The 20,197-nt window shown below is 50.2% G+C and overlaps 1 protein-coding gene across 1 annotated transcript; it reads left to right on the top strand.

Annotated features, from left to right (window-relative positions):
- The first annotated feature begins 1,695 nt into the window (after nt 1–1,695).
- IRX3 (iroquois homeobox 3) lies at nt 1,696–5,750 on the top strand. The gene is made up of 4 exons (XM_049805524.1): nt 1,696–2,341; nt 2,904–4,044; nt 4,618–4,684; nt 5,432–5,750. The coding sequence occupies exons 1-4, from the start codon at nt 2,120–2,122 to the stop codon at nt 5,484–5,486; spliced, it is 1,485 nt and encodes a 494-aa protein (XP_049661481.1). The 5' UTR covers nt 1,696–2,119; the 3' UTR covers nt 5,487–5,750.
- Nucleotides 5,751–20,197: the final 14,447 nt, after the last annotated feature.

Genomic DNA, 20,197 nt, shown 5'->3' on the forward strand with positions numbered 1-20,197 from the left:
TACAGATTTTCATATATTGATTCAGGGAATTTTAATTCTGGAGCTTGCTTTGCTATAATCCGCATTTATTACAAGCTGATATAGTTTTATTATAGCAAGCTATCAAGGTCGATTCCTTTAACTGCATAATCTGACATGAATTTCATTTTTAAAGAAATGTAGTTATAAAAATCCATACTGTGGGCACAGTGGTTATATTGTACCTAAATCATATTTTAAAGGCAATAAATCCAGAGAGTATTTAGGAAGAGAGGGGAATACGGTTAAACGGCTCTCCTCCAGTCTCAACTCCTTAAAAGACTCTTCAAACTTCCCCCCCCCCCTCCCCCCCCAAGTTAAACACCGAGTATTTAAAAAGGCAGATAACGGTAGCAGGTTGAGGTCCCTTCTCCCCTGCCCCCAATCACAGCCCCACAGGTTGTAGGAACTTTTTGTGTTCCCCTCCAGGCGCTCCCTCCGCACGGCAGTAGCGGAGCAGGGCACACTGGCGCTTGCCAAAGACGCGCTGTGATTGAACCGTATTTTAACTACTCTTAAAAGGCTAAATTGCAACTCACACGCTGGTTTCAGAGAAAGAAGGGGGGCGGCAAAAAAAAAAAAAAAAAAAAAAGAAAGAAAGGAAAAGAAAAGGCAAACCGTAATTTAAAATGTGTTGATCATAAAAAACCCCAAACTTATTCGGTAATTAAACCGTATCTTGACTCCCTCCCAATAGCTCCTTACAAGCCCGTGCCACTGCTCCCTTTGCAAATGTTGCACGTACCAGGTACTTCCTTCTAAGCCTTGTAGTGATTCAGAACAGAGGGAATAAGCAAAATGATCATAAATTTCCTAATTAGAGATTTCGCACCAAGACAAAAAGGTGTTAATGAGTTTAATTCCAGTGCCTGTCATTGTCCCTTTTTTCACACCACTTATTTACTAATGGCCCAGAGGGCTGCTCCCGTCTCTCCTTTGTTAAGATTTTAATTTGCCTTCTTTTCTGCCTTTGATGTAAAATTGTGACCTACAACTCTTTGAAGTCCCTTATTAGGAGGAAAATTAACTTAGCTTTTCCACTGTATCTGCCCACTGTTAGCCCAGACAAAATGTAGAGAACTCCTTAAAGATTCAGTACATTAGGAAAATTTTCAAGGTAGCTCTGGAAATGCAAATTTAAAAAAAAAAATCTAATAGACTTTTAAATCTATATTAGGAGAGGTAACCCTCGCCAGGGCCGGAGAGGGGGAAGGGAAGGAGGGAATATCTTAATAAAGAAAACAAAATGAACCCGGGCAAGGCAAGGCTGTAAATTTGAAAACCTGAAAAGGGGGACTGGGGGGAGGGGGGGGAGCCTTTATTTTTAAATGTCACAACTTTTTCCTGTCCCTCTCGTGTGCCGCTCACAGCTGACACCCTGGCTTCCTATGCTCCGGGGGAAGGGGGGGGGGGGGGGCTACGAAAGAAATTATATCTAAATCTATCTCTATATAATTAGAATACCATGAGGCAGGGTTAAACCTTTGTAAAACACACAACTGATTGGCGATCGCTAAAACGAGATTTGAAAGCAACTCAAATAAAAGATCGCGACGTCAGTAAACAGATTTAGAAAAAAAAAAAAAAAAAGAAGGGGGGGAAAAAAAAAGCAGCTAGTGACAAACCCGGCGAGAGCGAGCTCTGGGCATGAGAGAGAGAGGGAGGCAGAGAGGGAGAGAGAGACTTAAAAGAAATAGGAGGGGCTTGCGAGAGACTAGAAATGTCAATCAGAGCCCAGAGTCCCAATAATCTCAGGCAATCTGTTAGGACCTGACCTGGGTCCACTCAGATCAATAGGAAAAGTGAGAGAAGAAAGAAGCGATCGGATCGTTTACCGCGGCGGCCGAGGACAGGAGGGAGCCCGCGGCCTCCGCGCACCCCCGGCTCCCCCCCCCCCCCCCCCCGATGTCCGCCGGAGTTTGCGGGAGGCGCTGAAAGTGCGGGCGGCCGGCGAGGGCGAGCGACCCGGCTCCCTCCTCCGCTCCCGGCCCTGCTACTTTCTCCCCTTTCTCTCCCTTCTTCCTCTCCTCTCCTCTCTTCTCCCCCCCCCCCTCCTCCTCCTCCTCCTCCTCCCCCCCTCCCCTGCCCCCGCTCCCCCACCATGTCTTTCCCCCAGCTGGGCTACCAGTACATCAGGCCGATCTACCCGGCGGAGCGCCCGGGGAGCGCCGGCTCCCGCGGCGGCGCCGAGCTGGCCCCGTCCGGGACCCTCTCCAACGTGCTCTCCTCCATGTACGGCGCGCCCTACGCCGCCGCCGCCGCCGCCCAGGGCTACGGAGCCTTCCTGCCCTACGCCGCCGAGCTGCCCATCTTCCCCCAGCTGGTAAGAGGCCCCCCCACCCCGGGGCTCGCTGCTCGCTCGCTCCCCGGGACGCTCGGGCCGCCGCCGGCCCGGGCGCGGTGCGCGCTGGGGATCGGCCCCGGGGCGGGGGGGGGGGGGCTCGCGGGGGTCGCGCCGCCGGGGAAGACGCCGCCGGGAGGGCTGTCAGGGGAGACGGGGCGTTATCGCCGCCTTGCCCCGGGAGAGCCGCCGGAGAGGGGCAGGGCTGGAGCGGCGACCCCGCGGCTCCCCCCCCCCCCCCCCCCCCGCGCGGTCTGACGGCTGCGGCGAGCGGCCCCGCCGCGCACACGCACCTGGGGAGCCGGTCCTCCCCTCCCGGGCACCCCGCGGGCACCGGCCGCCCGCCTCGGAGAGTGCCCGGTGCGGCCGGGACCGGGGCCGGGGAGCGCGGGGAGGCGGCTCGGCCCGGCCCGGCCCGGCCCGGCCCGGCCGCCGCGCTGGTGCCGAGCGGGCTCCGCTCCCGGTAGCGGCGGCGGGACGGAGGGGCCCCGGGCCGGGCCCGGCGCGCCGTCTCAGCCGGGCCGCCGGTTCCCTCTCGCTGCAGGGCGCCCAGTACGAGCTGAAGGAGAGCCCGGGGGTGCAGCACGCCGCCTTCCCCCACCACCACCCCGCCTTCTACCCCTACGGGCAGTACCAGTTCGGGGACCCGTCGCGGCCCAAGAACGCCACCCGGGAGAGCACCAGCACCCTCAAGGCCTGGCTCAACGAGCACCGGAAAAACCCCTACCCCACCAAGGGCGAGAAGATCATGCTGGCCATCATCACCAAAATGACCCTCACCCAGGTCTCCACCTGGTTCGCCAACGCGCGGCGGCGGCTCAAAAAGGAGAACAAAATGACCTGGGCCCCCCGCAGCAGGACGGACGAGGAGGGCAACTCCTACGGGAGCGACCACGAGGGGGAAGAGGACAAGAGGGAGGACGAGGAGGAGATCGACCTGGAGAACATCGACACCGAGAACATCGAGAGCAACAAGGACGAGCTGGAGGACGAGCTGCAGGACGCCGACCTCCTGCACTCCGACTCCAAGACGGACTCGGAGGGCTCCGAGGGCTTCGAGGACCTGCCCGGCTCCGAGGAGCGCTACCTCAAGGCCGCCGACGGGGAGCCGCACCACCTCCGCCACCACCACCTCCACCACCACCACCACCACCACCACCACCACAAGTGCGAGCTCCCCGCCGCCGCCGCCCCCGCCGGCCCAGAGCCCCTCAAGCCGCCCCTCCAGCCGCCGCCGCACCACCTCTCGCCCCCCTCCTCCGCCTCCTCCTCCGCCGCCTCCTCCCCGACGGACGGCGCTTTGGCCGGCACCCTGCCGAAGCCCAAGATCTGGTCGCTGGCCGAGACGGCCACCAGCCCGGACAACCCCCGCAAGTCTCCCGGCGGCGGCTCCCCGCCGGCGGCCGCCCCCCAGCCGCTGCCGCTGCCCCCCCCGCCGCCCCCGCCGCCCCACAGACTCGTCTCCTCCTGCCCCCTGGGCAAGTTCCCCAACTGGACCAACCGCGCCTTCCCGGCCCACCACCACCACCACCACCCGCCCCCGCACCCGCTGGCCTTACTGAACACTCCCCACCTGCTGGGGCTGGGGGCCGCCCCCGCCGCCCCCCCCGCCGCCGCCGCCGCCGCCGCCGCCGCCTTCCCGCGGCCCGCGGACCAGGCGCAGAGCGCGGAGCCCGCCGGAGCAGGTGACCGCTGAGGGACGCGGCGGGGACGGGACGGGACGGGCCGGACCGGCAGCCGCCGCGGGGGGCTCGGCGGTGCTGCGCGGAGCCGCGCGGAGCGGCCCCGCGGGACCTTGTGCGTGGGGCCGAGGCGGGGGGCGCCGGCCCCGCGCGTTTCTCACGGTGCCCCCGGCCCGGCGCGGCGCGGCGCAGCCGTCGGGGCGCAGGTGGCGGCGGGCGGGCGGGCGGCCCCCGGGGGCGGCGGCGGCGGCGGCGGCGGGCGGGGGGCCTCCTCGCCAGGTTAGTCTCAAACCCCGAGAATTACCTTCCTCCGACGGAGATCATTTTTGTTGCTGTTGTTGTTGCTGCTGCTCGACTCGCCTTTGTGGGAAGGACCCGGCCGTAAGGCTCGCTCCGGGCTTGGTTGATTTTCCTTTTGACGGTCACTCCTGCAGCAAAGCAGTCGTTTTGGCGTATTTGCAACTTGCTGAGAAGAGATCTTAAGTCTAGAGGCTTAATTCAGGGATGGGGTGGCGGGAATAAAACGGGGGCTATAAAGGAACGCTTTTTTTTTTTTTTTTCCCCTTCTCTTTTTAGATCGATCTAGTGCCTTGGAAGTAGAGAAAAAGTTAATAAAGACAGCTTTCCAGCCAGTGCAGAGGCGGTAAGAGATTGCTTCCTCCGTCTCCTAAGGATATATAGAGGGAGTTGTAAATGGTTAGCTTATTTTCTCCGCTTCTTTAGTTCCCTTTCCAGGGCGGTTTCTTGTTCTTCCTCTGCGTGCGCGGTGGGTTACTCTGATTCCGTACTTTTTTTTTTTTTGCTGGTCTCTCCTCCGGACTTGGCGAGTGCTTCCCGCGGGCAGGCCGAGTGGCGTTCGGTGCCGGCGGGGCGCGCGGTTGCGGTGCTGGGGGGGGTCGGGCGGCCCCGGGCCGGGCCGGGCCGGGCCGGGCGGGAGCGCATCGGGAACGGCCGGTACCGGCGGCCTCTCCCCCGAGCACCGCCGGCCTGCCCGGACGCGAGTAGAGACCCGCCGGTGCCGCCTGGCCTGGGGGAGACATGCAGCGGCGGTAGGAAGACAATAAATTGCAATTTAAAAACAAAACAACCAGCTAGTGTGAAGAGGCTGAGCCGCGCTGTCCTGAGTTTGGCGCAGCAGCCACTGGAATCAATGACTCTTTGATTGATTGAAACCACGAGGATCGGGCCCGTGGTATTTTCGTAGCTAAATAAATTTGCCCGAAGTCGCTCCGAAAATTTTTTTCTGTTTAGATATCCGTTTCTAAAAAATAATAAAAAATAACAACAACAACAACAAAACTAGTGCTACCTACAGTTAAAAGTATTGTGCCAGCCCAATCTGACTAGAAATCCTATTAAATATTTTTTTTTCTGTGTCATTTTTTTCCAGGCCCCAGAACCAACTTGATGCCGCTATGGTTCTATCGGCGTTGTCATCATCATAGTTAATTTTTTATTGTTGTTGTAATGACTGTAAAAAAATCTCTGTATAGTTACCACTTGTAAGCATGTCCGTATATTAAAACTAAAAAGGAAAAAAAATACCCGCTTCTGTACTATCATCTGGATTAGCTGAGTTTGTGAGGTTTTTTGGAAGTCCAGTGAGAATTAGGTGTTTCGATTTTTTTTTTTTTTTTGTTGTTGTTGGTTTTGTACATACAGTAAAAAATGTACATACGTGTGAACCAAATTGTACAAGAAAGTATATATTTTTGGCTAATAAATAAACTGTTGCCACTTTGACTACACTCTCTTTTCCCACCTCTGGAGTTATTTTTCTCCCCTCCCCCGTCGTCCTCCGTGTCCCCGTTCCCCCCCGCCCCCGCCCCGCCGGTTACTGTTTTTCCGCGGCAGCCGAGGCCGCGCTGGGGCCGCGGCAGGAGCGGCGCATCCTCGGGCTGAGCGCGGAGCGGCCGCGGGCCGGCGGTGCCGGGGCCGCCCGGAGGCGGAGCGGGTCTTTGCCGTGGCCGGGCCGGGTCAGCGGCGGGGCCGGGCAGGGCGGGCGGCGGCCCCGGGGCGGGCGGCCCTTCCTGCGGCGGCGGCGGCGGCGGCGGCGGCGGCGGGGCCGAACGCTGGAGCCGCAGCGCCCCCTGCAGGCGCCGCCGCCGCCCCGTCCCGGTGCCCGGCGGTCGGTGGCGGCGGGGCGCGGGGAGGGGCTGGGGGTGCGAGTCCGCGTGCGGATCCGGGGGCAGCCGCCTGCCCCGGGGAAGCGGGGGACGGCGCCGGGGGCGGGGGGAGCCCGCGGGCAGCCGGCAGCGGCCCGGCGGTGATCCGTCGCCCCCCGAGGACCTTCTTACCGGGTGCCGGCTACTGACCCCCCCCCCCCCCGCCCCCTCGGAGGAGCGCGGGAGGGGTTAACTGAAAGGCGACTTCGGGGGGCGTCAGTGCCGCAGCGGGTCGGGAACGGACCTGCGTTGTTCCGCTCCCCCCTGCCCCCCCCCCCCCCCCGGGGCCGTGCGCATCCCAGGGGTCCGTTCTGGGGGGCGGGGGGGGCTCCCCTTGGGCCCGCTTTGCCGCTGAGCGGGGAGCGGGCCGGGGGCTGACCGAGACCGCGGAGCGGGCGGCGGGGCCGGGGGCATCCCCTCCCCGCCCCCGGGCGTTTGCATCCGGGCGGGAGCTGCCGACCGAAACGGCGGCACCGAGACGCGAGGCGCGGCGGAGCGCACCCGGCAGGGAGCTCCGCTCCGCTCCGCGCCGGGCGGGCTGCCCGCACCGCCGTCCCCCGGGCGGCCCCGGGAGCTCCCGGCTGCCGCTTCTCCGCCGCGCCTGCAGCCGAGCCGCGGCCTCGAAAACTTGTAACTTCCACTTCCTCGGCAGAGTGCTGAAAACCGGCCCGGTGCCGGAGAGGTCCGGCCGCTCCGAGCGGCGCTGGCTGCCGGCGGGGGGAGGCGACCCCGGCCCCTTCCCTTCCCGCCTGGCAGGCGGGTGAAAACCACCCCAAGGTGGTTGTTGTCGGGCGGGGAGGGGGGGGGTGGGGGGCTGCACCCCCCCCCGTTCCCCTTCTCTCTTCCCACTTCACCATCAGCAGTCGGTGCCCGCGGGTGGCCGTGCTCGTCCCCGCGGCCCCCCGGCTGGGGGAGGCAGCCTGGGCAGGTAGAGCTCACAGGCCGGCTCCCTCCGGCTTTTGTTCCCTTAACATCTCTGTCTGGGGGGGTGGGGTGGGGTGCGTGTGCGCGCCCCCCCCACCCTTTCGCTCCTTACAGTCCTGGAAATGGCATAATTACGGAGGTGGCGATTAAATAGCTGGTGCTTTTCTCGGTTTGGTGACAAGAGCCTACGGAGGGGGAGGGTGCTTGGAGCTAGGAAGCAAGAGTTAAAATGAAGTTAAAGTACAAACAGAAGCACATAGCTGACATGCTTCAAGTTTAGACAGTACAAGATATGCAAATGTGCAGGGCTGCGTGGTATTGACATTTTGAGGTCATAGTGATAGGAATGTATTATTTATAGGACTGGGTTGCACTAGGCCGATAAACTACATTTTAAATCTTAGGCGTTTGCAAGTGATAAGATTTATATATATGTTTACACTCTATATGTGCGTGTGTGCGTACACACACTTTATGTACGTGTTTTAATATTTCACGATTAATATTCTTCCTGGCAGGTATTACGGTGGGGAGAGCCCTCGCCTGGTGCAGCCTCCCCGGGCCGCTGGCAGTGATGGCTGCAGCCGGGGAAGGGACCCGCAGAGTTTGCGGCAGGGTTGCCATCTCTGCTTTCTTTCCCCCACGTCCCCTTCCTTTCCCTATACGTCCTCTCCGGCCACAGCTCGCCCTGGAAATGGCGTTTGCCTCCTCGCAGCTCTGTCTTTCTGCCAGGAACTGTTCCCCCTCTTTCGCTCCGACAGGCTCCTGAAACGAGGGGAAACTCTGTGGGTGGGTGGTTAGAAAACGGATTGTTTCTCATGTAAATTTTACCCAGTCTCTCTGCACTTTGTATCCCTGCTTTTTCCTTAGCCAATTCTTGCTGAGGAAAAAAGAGAAAAAAAAAAAAAAAAGAAAAAGATTAATGACATGTAAAAGGGGGGGGGGGGGGGGAAGAGATAAAGATAGAGGCAAATTTCCACATCCCCTTCCTCTGGACATCCTGGTGGGTTTTCCATAGAAACTTTCACACACTGGCCAGACAGATGCTAAGAGGGGATGGAAGAAAATAATGAGCCCACGATGGGAAAACAATTGCATCCCCAGCTTTCTACCTCCATTAAAGGCTCCTTTGCCTTTGCAGCAGAGCCCTCTCCCTTCGCCCTGACTGGCAGGGATGCTCCCACAGCAGCGGCGGCTGCGTGGCAGCCATGGGAAAGCCGCCCTTTTGGCTTCTGGAAGTGGGAACTTGGTTTCCCCGCGGGGGGAAAGCAGCCTTTGTGCCTGCCCAGCTTCCCTAATGTGGAGAAAATTCCCATTAATTTTGTGAGGAAACATTTTGTTATGCGTGTTTCAACAAAACATTAAAAATCCTACTCGTAATTTTTTTTAGAAATCACTCTCGCAGCTTGACAGCCTTGCTGGAGCCCCAGCCAGGCCTGCCCGAGACGGCGCAGAGAGGCCTCTCTCTCCCTCTCCCTCTCTGCTGGCTGCTCTTTTCCTGTCTAATCAATTATCTCCCTAGCTAGTCCTTCTCAAAGGTGAGAGCTCATTATGCATATTCATAAATCACAGCTCCCAGACCTGACACTGATTGATGTAATCATCTCCCGCTCGCTCCCTGTCTGCGCGGGCCGGCCGGAGGAAGCGCCGGCGAGGAGGAGGAGGAGGAGGAGGAGGAGGAGGAGGAGGAGGAGGAGGAGGCAGGAGAAAGAGACTTCCAACTTGTCAGACCCACTTCTGCCGGGAGCGGCTGGCCGGGCGTAGCAGACTGTGTCAAGCTTCCTATTCACCGCGGCCAAAGTGCCCATCACAGCCCGGGGATAAAACCACAGGAGAAAGGCCTGTGAGCTGAGAAATACCAGTGAGCTGCCTCCAGTCTGGCTAACTGTTAGGCAGGCAAAATGAGAAGAGTAAGGAAAAGATCCAGCACGATTTTCACAATCGGGCGTCAGACCGTGCATTAAAATACCACCCCCCCCCCCCCCGCCCCGATCATTCGTGTTAGCTAATGCGCTTGCTGTTATTTTCCTCAGATGGTTAAAGCTGGTTTATCCTCATAGGAACAGATGGATTCTGTATGGATTCTGATCATGAGTATTTAGATAAGCGATATAGCAAATATCTTCAATATTATACTCGCAGCAGCCCTCAGTAGCTCTATCGTCCGAAAAGAAAAGAAAAAAGTTGCGAATAACGTTAAGTTACTGCTGCAAGGGTCTGAGGGCAAAAGGGCTCCTCCAGCCCAGTGTACCCGCTTTCCAGATAGGAACGTATAGCTCAGCTATGACTGGTTTCCCAAGGCGTGCTTCAGCACGGCAGCGTTCAAGATGCTGTTCAGATTATGTGGTTTACCTGTATGGTTAATATTTACGCTTTTAAAATACCTCTTTCTATCGCTTTGATCAGAACCATCAGTGTACTAAAGTAATAATACAAAAATATATGCCCTGGAAATCATAACAAGATACAAATCAAAGGGAGCCCTAATCGAGTACTTTTGAGAGTGTTATCTTCCTTGTTAACAAATGGTAATAAGAAAATTAAGGCTTATAGCTTGCTTGCGTTTTATCTAAGAAAGCCAATAAAGATATCAGATGTTCTTTGTTTTATACGTTTGAATGTAAAGCAGAATAATGAAGAACACGTACCTTCTAAGGCTTCATTTGCTTTATGGGTATTAACCCTTTAGCATGCCAGTGAAATTCTGAATATGCAGAATGAGGACAAGACTGTGCTGCCACCCAGGGTTTTGAGGCCCGTCTTTGCTGCAGTCAAGACAACATCTTTTTTTATTAAATGCTGAAATTGGAACAAAGCAACAATGGCTGCTTGCTAACTGTGCGTGTCCAACAGGCCTCTTTACTATTCAGCAAATGGAAGATATTAAACAACATTTTGCTTAAAGGTACACTGAGGCCATTTCCATTAGGACATGGTGTCATTCATTTATTCACATGTTAAGTGGATGTCCTTGTGGCTAATGAGTAATAATCAACAGTGACTCCACTTTATTCCTTTGCTCCCAGCAATGTTAAATACGCTGATGGAGTCTCTTTGCTGACACACTAGAGAATATGGCTAAAAAGTGCTAAAGGACATTTTCAGTGTAGAGCAGCCACATACCCACATGCTGGAAATAGCACTTTTATGACAGTCTATTCTATTACGCTTTGTTCCTGTTCAAGGCATGGCGCGTGGAAACCGCCGATACTTATTTGAAGGTACTTTATGCCTTAAAAGCCAAGAACTCTGTCGGTTTGAGAGTCAATGTGGTTGTTGCTGGGAGATGAGCTCTCGTCCAGCGGGTTTATTAAAGAAAAAAAAAAAAAAAAAAAAAATCAAACCGCACCTTACGGTGCCTTCTCTAGATTCTGTACATGACTTCAGATAAATGTTTAGTGGAGAAGTGATTTAGGACAAAACCTTTCCTGCAAAAAATCTAGTTTGACATTTATTTTATAAAACAAAGTAATTCCCCTACCAGCTAATTAATCCATTTTATTACATCAACCGCAGCAGCTTTGTAGGCTAATAAACTATAATAATATATTTTTTTTCCTTTACATGATTGCTTACACTGGAGTCTGCAGCTTGGTTGTCTCCTGTGTCAATTCCTAAAGTTTGAAAGGTATAAATGAATCATTCTTGGTCATGATTAAGCTTAAGTTAGAAATAAAATATGTCAATCAATCTGGTTGGAAATGTTCCTGCTGTCTAAGTCGGTTATGCAAAACACTCTAAGGTGTGTAGGCATGCTCAATTAGGTCAAGGGATCTGATGGCACTCCTAGCCATAAATGTGTGTCACTTGGATTCCTCATTATTTTTAGCAGTGGTGAAAATGCATGTCAGTAGGCCAGCTAGCCAGGCTAGAATAAAATTACTTACCGGGTATGCATAAAACTGAGGTTTTAATACATTAATATTATACTTATTTTCAGGCAAAACAGTGAAAAGAAAATCTCTCTCTCTGTCCTCTCTCTCTCTCTCTCTCTCATATAGATGAGTCACTCTATTGAATTTCTCAGCAATCATTAGTGTAATTCACACTGGACTATGCAATACTCAAGATAACTTAGCAGTAAAATTTAAGTGCCTAAAAACATAGATGTAATGTGAAATTAGATACAAGAAGTAAACCATCGATTTGCTCTGTTACAGTCTAACTTGCTTCCAAGAAAAATAAAGCTTCACTAGGAGATTAGACCCAGCCCCAATCCAAAATAATTTAATGAAAAAGGACACTTGAGAGGGCTAGTGAAGAGCAGTGCTAGTGCCGGTGTTCTCAGATGGAGACTTTTGCAAGTGATTCCTACAGAAGACAATGTCAGAAATTTATGCTTGATAGACAGGTTTCCTCTGGTGTACTACATCATAGCCTGATACAAACAAAAATGTTTCCATGTAGTTCCAGGAAAAAAAATGCCAGGAAAAGCAAGTTTTAGTGCTCATGCCTGCCCTCCTGGCATCTGGTGCAGTTGCTGAGATTACCTGAATTGGCTAAATGACTAGGGTTAAATCCTCCGGTTGTAAACTTTCCATGCTGGTACTCTGAACCACACCGAGACCTTGGGCTTGGGCATGAGAAAGTGAATGAGAAACCAGCTAAACACAGCACTCCAGCCTGGTTTTGTTACGTGAAAAAAACCCAACCCAACCCAACCCAACAACAACTAAATGCAGGAAACTGGCAAACTAAAAGAAAAATGTTGCTTCCAAGAATCAGAGGCAGGACTAGTACTGCAGGTAAGGCTGGTGCTTCTTAAACACTGTTCTTAAATGTGGTGTTAAAGATGGCAGTGTCCCTTTAAGAACAGCACCATGCAGCTAATATTTTCTTTACTGCCAATAAAATGCAATTAAATCTCATGAATTAATATATTCACTTCAGGAAGAATTTCCATTCTTTTCTTCGGATATCAAAATGGAGCCATCATCAGTCAGTTAGTTAAATAGGAGAATCCAGAGAGTAAGTAAATGGAAGAGCTTTCAAATGCAGGGCTGAAAATGCCCAATGAATGTGTAGGGGGGCTTCAATAAAAAGATTTTGACTTGTGTTTTCACCCCTTTCCCACTTTGCTCATTGTTTACTGACACTGCTATGGACACAGTATTCAGTCCCTGCCCGCCCCAGCCCTGGGATGTAAAAATGTCATCTCTATTGTGCTGCCGGGCTCGCTTTGATGCTGCCGCAGCCCTTTGTGTGCCCTTCTCAATCCCTTTATAAGGCTGTCCTGATTGTCCATACTGAACATCGCCACAAAAGCTCGTCTTATTGAGAAAATAAAAAAGTCAGAGAGGGGCCAAATGACGGGAGATTGGGCCTTTGCTGTAAAAGACCTACTATTCACATTCAGCAGTCATTTTTTCACCAAGGAATTACAAAGTTGGGACTGTGGCCACACCAGCAAAGCCATTTTAGACAATTTCTTCTTACGTTTAGTTTATAATTACTATTATGGGGTTTTTTTTAAAGATCACGTGCTGCTGAGGACAAGCATTAAATCCTAGAAGCGGTTGTGGAAGGTATTTTCACCTTTCCAAAGGAAAACTACTGCATAACTCCAACGTGCACGTTTCGTCTGGGAAGTTTAGACGAGCAGATTATAGGGAAATTCAACTACATACATACACTACAAGAACGGCTTGTTGTGATAATAAAATAAGCCAGAAACAAACCCCATCTCCCCCTACTATGTAGGAGCGCGCATATTTGCAGCTGAGAACCTGAGATCGAGGGTTTAAATTGTCAGCCTAGAAAACCTCTACCAGTTGTTCTTCCCCCTAACGCTATCCTAACTTGTACCGAGCGTCTGTGGGCAGGATGGAGACAAAGGCCGAATAAGGTCTTATTCTTTGGGAATCGGCTATCGGAATGGGAGGACGGTGATTTCATGGCTTTTGTTACCGAGGTTAGGGACCGAATTCTCTCACTGAATTAGAATGGTAACAAGTGGGACTGGGGATCTCTGGGGCTTTTGTAGTGCACTCATCTGAGAGATTGCGCTTTTCTCAGCCCTTCAGATTTATTTTGCCAAAGTTACAGGGCAATTATGGAAATGCGCCCTTTGAAGCCGGGCCGATTTCTCTTTATTTTCTCTCCGCCCCCCAAAGCAAAGCCTCCCTCGCCTCCTTTCTTCAGCAAGTTAGCAGTCATTAGGCAGCGGGGTTTCGAGTGGCCGTTCAAATATTCTTTTGAATAGCGCGAGAAAGTTTTAATAAATATATGTTAAAAAAATAGACTTTGAAGCTTTTTGGGAAGGAAGTGTAAAATAACAGCAAGGTAACAATGTCCTAGAAAATAAGCTCTGGGTGCGCGAGGTGCTGGAACCTGAAATGCTTCCTATGAAAAGAGGCTCAGTGTGCCGGGACTGGGGCCGGCTGGTGGCACGCGGCGGGTTTGGCCAAGGGACCGCCTGGGCGCTCCCGGTGCCTCACCGCGCCGGCGCAGGTGGCAGCTCTGCAGCCGCGCTTTGCTCCTCGTCCCTCACATCTCCCTAACGAGAGGCCCAGGACAAACAGAATTGTACTTTCGCACCTTTGTACATTATTTATCATTGGAGTTTGGAATGTTGGGGCTGCGTGTGAACTAAGACGACATATTTTTTACTTTACTTGATATGCTAGCGTTAAGGAACCATGTCTGAAACCAGATGGTGAGACCTGGAGCTAGGCAGGCTGTGACCAGGACTGCTTTTTGCCCAGAAACTCAGTTCTGGAGGTCTCCGTTCACTCTCTACTCCATTTCTTTACCTGCATCGGACTACTTTGCTCTTGTAAGATAAATTGGTGTTTTTCTGAGCCATTTAGCAAATGCTATGGGCCAAATTCAGACTTGATGTAAGAGGAAGGAGATACTGTCGGTGTCCCTGAAAGTTATATACACTTACAGAGGGCCTGAGCCCAGCCCGAACTGGGGACCTTCCATCATCAGTAAAATATGGTAGGAACATTAAAGTTTCTTGTCTGAGTTTTGTAACTGAGGTACAAATACCTTTTTTGCTCTCTGTGGAGTTTATGAGGGATTCTAGGACCACATCTACAGCAGCATGGAGCGTAAGAGATTTGTCTTTTCTGGATGTTAGGGCTTGCAAATTTTGCAGCAGAAAGTACCTCTTAATTACAAATTTATTCAAAAGCATGAAAACCCAGCTCAGACCTCTACAGAAGCGTGCTTACAATAAATTAATGCTAATATTTCTCACGATGATGAATGCAGATGGTTGAATGCTGCATCTGTAGCCTTCAGCGCTGCATACAGAGGTCTTGGCAAACAAATTTCACGTGAGTTGGGCTCAGCGGAGTTGCAGTAGGTACCACGGGAAGACCACCACCTCTCCAATCTTCTCCTCATCCTCCTCCCCTAGTTCCCTTTCACACATCTTCATTTCTTCCCCAGCCTCACGCAAGTGCTGAGGATTCCTTCCTGTTCCTCTGTACCTTCCCCCAATCTGGGATCGTCTTAATTTTTTCTGGAACTCATCCCATTATTGGGATGAATTCCAAATCTGCCCAAACTGGACCCGTTGTTTCAAAGTCCTCCAGGAGCTTTGGGGTATCTGATTCATTTCAACGTGCAGCTGGGTACGGTATGTTCCCATTTTGTTTGTAATAAAGAGCGGAGGACTTGTGGGATAGAGGTCTAGGTTCAGGTTTGGGTACGAAACCTTAAAACGGGTTTAGGTTCTAATACGCTGGTCTACTCCAAGAACATTTCTGATCTTAAAAACTTAAAAGTCAAGTTAAGGAAAGACAAACTGGCTAATAATATTAAGAAGCTATCCCAGTTGTAAATACAACAGGGTGGGGAGTAGACTCCTCTGAAAAATGGTAGTATTCGTACTGTTGGTACCTTCCGACACTAACTAACACCAGGAAATGTGCAATGGCAAACGACCGTGCCTTGCTAGGGAAATAATTCAGGGAAATTAATGCAATCCTTCCATTTCTGCCTTTGAAAATTTCTATTTCTTTATTTATTTATAAATCTACATTAAAAACCCAAACAGCACACTTACGTTTTGAGCCTCAAGCTTGTCACAGATGCTGCAAAGGGTGAGCTGGCAACCTACAAGCCAGATATCACCCTCTGAGCCACAGGCTGAGCTTGCCTAGCTCATGGCCTTTTTCTTGGGGGTGATGGGGAGTAGCTGTCTGGGTAGCACAACCTGCCTTTCCAGCTCTCTATCCTTGCTGCCCTGTACAACCAGCCACCCGGATCCCTGAGTCTCCACAGTCCCTGTGGGAGGAGGCGTGTCTGCAGCCTACCTTCGGGTACCTCCAGGATAAGTGGGACCCTCGTCCCACAGCAGAGGACAGTTTCACATGCCTTTGTTGTAGCTTATAGCTATAAGTACTTGCCATGTGCCTCTCCCCTGAAAAATACCACGGTGTGCAGGTTCCTCAGAGGGTCTGGCTTTCTACTGTTTTAGGCTTGGAACACCATTAATTAAAAAAGACTTTGACTCACACTTGCTAATGCAGTTTGCCGAGCGCAGGTTTCGCCAGCTTCCCCAGGTGAGGGCCCTTGAGCAGTCATGCTTCTCCTCTCCGGCAGCTCCAGCCTGCAGGTGGTTTTGGAGGGTGCGTTGTAGTAATTCGGCCTTAAGGCCACAGAGACATTGATCACCGTGACGAAGTCTGACTGGAGGTAAAGGTCACAGATTTTGAATACTTTAGATATTTTGTAAGCCACTTTTGAAGATTTTAAAGAAAATGGGTTTCCATGTTCAGTGCTGTCAAAAATGACCCTCAGGACGCAATGCTTCTCGGCGTGCTTGGGTCAAAGCCCATCAATAGGTAGGGCGGTCATCAACAGGGTGAGATCTTCCAGATGCCTTGTCTTGCAGGGAATAATTCTGGCTCATCTGGGCTGAGTTTCAACCCCCGGGCCCTGTATTTACTCTGTAGTGCGAGGAAAAACAGCAGGTCACAGTTGTGGCAGTCGGTGTCTCGAAGGTTTAGAAATAGAGGGATGGATGTTATAAGCTATAATGATAAACTCATTTATGGTACAAGAGATGATGTCTCCCTGCTACTTCTACAAACAGACTTTAGATAGAGGTGTCTACTATTTGACTGTCAGTGGGAAGTGTGTATCTCATAAGGCTCTGACCTGGTTATCTTCTAACCCTGAGCAATTAATCACCAGCATCTAAAAGGGAGTAGTTGTGCACGGGAGCATTTGGTGTCCAGCCTGTTCAAAATAATGCTTTCACCTTTTTGACAACTATCAGACCTATAGCTTCCCTCAACATGGGACCACTGCTTTCCTTTGGAAGAAGAACTGGCACAAAATCAACCTCCCTCCGCAAGGGGAAGCCACCAATTCCAGTCTCTCTGGAAACAAAAAACAAGCCCCCAAACACCCAAACCAGAGCCGCGTGCGCAGTAAAGCCACCAAATACCAAGGTCTCAGTTATCAGCCGTGCTGCACGTGGGAGCAGAGTAGAACAGAAAGGGTCCCCGTTCCCCCTCCACATGGGTTACCTGTGTTTCCAGTGCCTGTGTCTGCAGGAGGGGACCGGGAGAGGACCGAAAACTGCTATTCTTTCACACCGGCGGGGAGGGCTGGGGACTTTCCCCACCATTTCAGTTGTAAGCAAGAGGAATGGCTTTGTCTGCAGCGGGCTGTGCAAAGTTGGAGTAAGGTAGCGAAGAATCAGACCCCACCGATTCTTTGTAGTACTGGAGCTTTGTTTTGAAGTGCAATAAAAATACAGGTGGTGGAGGAGATAATGCACGGTACCGTTCCTTTGGGACACTTGGGGAGACGGTAAGGAATTCCAAAATACGGAGCGTGGGTTTTTTTCTAGCATTGATCACAAACATTAGTTCAAGAAAACACCCAGAAGTAGTAAATATGCAAATTTGTTATGAAAGAAGAACCTACAAGTACCCGCTACGTGAGAGAATTTGTTTAAGGATATTTGATCCTCATGCAGAGTTTATCAGATTACTGTTTTAATTTGCGCATTCGTTTTTTTTAAAAAAAGGGGGGTTCCCTTTCAAAAATCTTTTCTTTCTCTTCTGCTTCAATACTTGTACTGAAGCTGTCTCACTTCTGCTAAGATAGAAGAAGTGTGTTTATGGTGTAATATAAATCTGGGTTGGAGAATACCAATTTCATATAAATTAAATGGCAGAGCACTGTTCCGCTATTTTGTTGTCTAAATTATATGGAAATTGGTCTTATGCAAGGAGTAAGTCCTCACAGAACAGGGCCCTTAGGCTTTTGGTTTAATTATCATAAGCTTCCATTTAATTAAACTTATTAAATGGTTTGGTGTAAGAGCAGACTATCGTTTTGCAGAAGCTTTCTGGAAGAGAAAAATGTTTATGCCCTAGCTGCTTGGGAAGGAAATAACGCTTTCCTTCAGAGATGTTTCCCTAGGTATAAGGGTGAGGGTCACCTGGGGATCCTCCCACCAGGCACCTTCAAACTCTTTGTACCCAAAGACATTCTGACCTGTTCCTTACTACAGGGCCAGTAAGTTCAGTTTGTCCTGCAGCTGGTATTTCAGTTTATGGGCTAGCAATTATAGGACAATGTTGGCATAAGAAGCAGATGTAAACGAACCCCAAATACCTGGAAACTAAAAGGAAGTCCTAAACCATCAGAATAGGGAGGTTTTGTGACAGAACGAATCCCCAAGCCAACCAACCAAAAAAACCCCCGAACTCCAAACCCCCAAACAAGCCCTTATTTGCTTTCGGATCAGCTTGATAAATTAGTTTTGGACATTACATGATGTGGTGTCTATATTAACAGGAGATGGGACCTGATGACACAGGAAGCCTCCTCCAGTTTTTTGTTCATAGGCAACCCTTTTGTGAGGCTTTACTTTCATGAAAATACATAGCTAAGAGGGTTCACCCTGAACGTGCTAGCCACCTTCATATGCGACCATAGTCCATAGTATATATCAGTTTAAGCAGCAAAGAACTTACCGGAGACTTAGATATTATAAAAATCCTTGTTCTGATGAATTTGACACTCAGTGACTTCCTACAGAATCCTGGCTTTATTTATTAAGTCAAGTCTATAACACAATCACTGGCATCGCTGGCTTCTGGGAAATGTTACACCTCTTATTTTATTCTACAAAACATAAAACTTTGGGGTGAAAATAATATACTTATTTTACTGTTTCTCCAAATACAATGTTGTGGAATAGCACTATGTATTAAAAGTTGTGGTACTGTGTACTGACTCCTTTAAAAAAAAAAAATGATTAGAAGAATAATTAGCTGAACATGTGAAATTGAGATGCTTCTTCAGGGACATGCGAGAAGCTGATTAATAAGAGGAAGGAGGGCCACTGTGTGTCAGGGACCTAATAAATGTATTTAAGGACAAATAGGTAGAAAAAGAAAGTACACATTACTAATGTTGATAGAAAGCCTTAACTGCCTAATGAATTTCAGAAATTGGCTGAGAATAGTTAATCTGTGTGATAACATGACCCTCAGGGTTAGTTAGATCTGTGAATTCTTATCCCCCTGGGGACTTAGCAAGTTTCCAGAGACTCACACCAAATTCTTACAAGGAAAAGGCATTCACAGTTGGAAGATTTCATGCAGGTTTTGCTTCTGAATGCTCATGTTACACAAAACCCAATATACTGAGATAATAGCAGAGAGTGAAACTTGGTACTAGCCACACTGTTAATTAAAATTTTCACTTTCTAACAAACAATCATGCACGTTTGGATTTATTATGGGATCACATATAACTCCAGATGAAAGGAAGTGTTTTTCCATAACAATACTTGATTCTTAGTTGCTTCTCTGTGCTAAATTAAACTCTCCATATATGCCGAAAAGCAAATGTATCAGTTGGTATTTTCTTCATTGGATCAGGCATTTCTTACACACCCTTTACAAAAATTTCATGGGAAACTCAGAGAAAAACCCATCTAACTTATACAGACTAGAGCTATAAAGTGCTTAGTAATTGCAGTTTCATCAGTGTTTTAGGAACACTGCCAACGGTAAGGCGAACCCAAAGATTTCGGAGAGAGCTCAAAAGAAAACATAGGCAGTGTAACATGCTACTGACCCAAGCAGTGGCATGATGGTCAGATTTCTTCTTCCGGAGCCAGCAGGGGCTTGGGGGGGGGGGGGGGGGGGTGGAACGAAACTTGTCCCTTTGTGAGCAGGGGAGGCTAGAAATGCCATTTCTTGTTTGCTCGAGATGCTGTGTCCTGGCTGGCCTAGGAGAGAGGTGCAAAACGAAAAGAAAAATTCCCTCACAGAAGGCAGTTTTTACACCCTCTCAGAGGACTATTAGACTGGGATTTCCAAAAGAATTTAGGGCAGTTAGGCACCTGAATCCCACTGAAATCTCCTCTGAAAAATCTCAGCTGTAGCTGTTAGTGACATGTTATAGCAGCAGCTTTTTCTTTTGAAGAATGGGATGGAATTCATTCTTCTTAATATGGATGTAACAGTGCAGAAGGGGGCAAAAAAGGAAAGACTCTGAGTCTGCAGAGTTGGCAATATCACGGAAAGGATGCGTACGTCCCCATTTGTGTGGGGATTCTATAGATTGTGAGCTGCATTCATGTCCAGCCTATGCTTTTGTCCAAACCGTAATCCAGGGCTTGTGTTCCTGCACAGTGATCTTGAAAGGCCTTAAAAGAGGTAAGTGAGACCAGAGAGTGATGATCCTGGAAATAAAAAGCAGATACACATTTTGTGCATGTATTTCTGACTATGTACCTCTGGCTCTACCTCTTAAAAAAACCCCTAGATTTGTTTGTAACAGTGACAGTAATATAAATGGTGTTGAAGGTATACTTTTCAGCTGATATTGCAGAAGTGAATGCTCACTGCATAGTTGTGCATAGGAGGTCCTGCTGAAAATACTTTATATACTTAAATATATAATTTAACAAAAAAGAAGCTTTTGTACTAAGAAATTATGGCTTAAAGCTTTCTTATTTGGGAAAAATTCCAGCCTTTGTGCTCATATCCCAGTTATTACAGTAAAGACTTCCAAATGGGAGATATTTTAGAAGAAAACAGTACCAGAGTGATAAGGGTACTGTGCTTATTTTTCTTCAA

Source organism: Accipiter gentilis, chromosome 7, assembly GCF_929443795.1.
Source record: "Accipiter gentilis chromosome 7, bAccGen1.1, whole genome shotgun sequence".
Taxonomy (NCBI): domain Eukaryota; kingdom Metazoa; phylum Chordata; class Aves; order Accipitriformes; family Accipitridae; genus Astur; species Astur gentilis.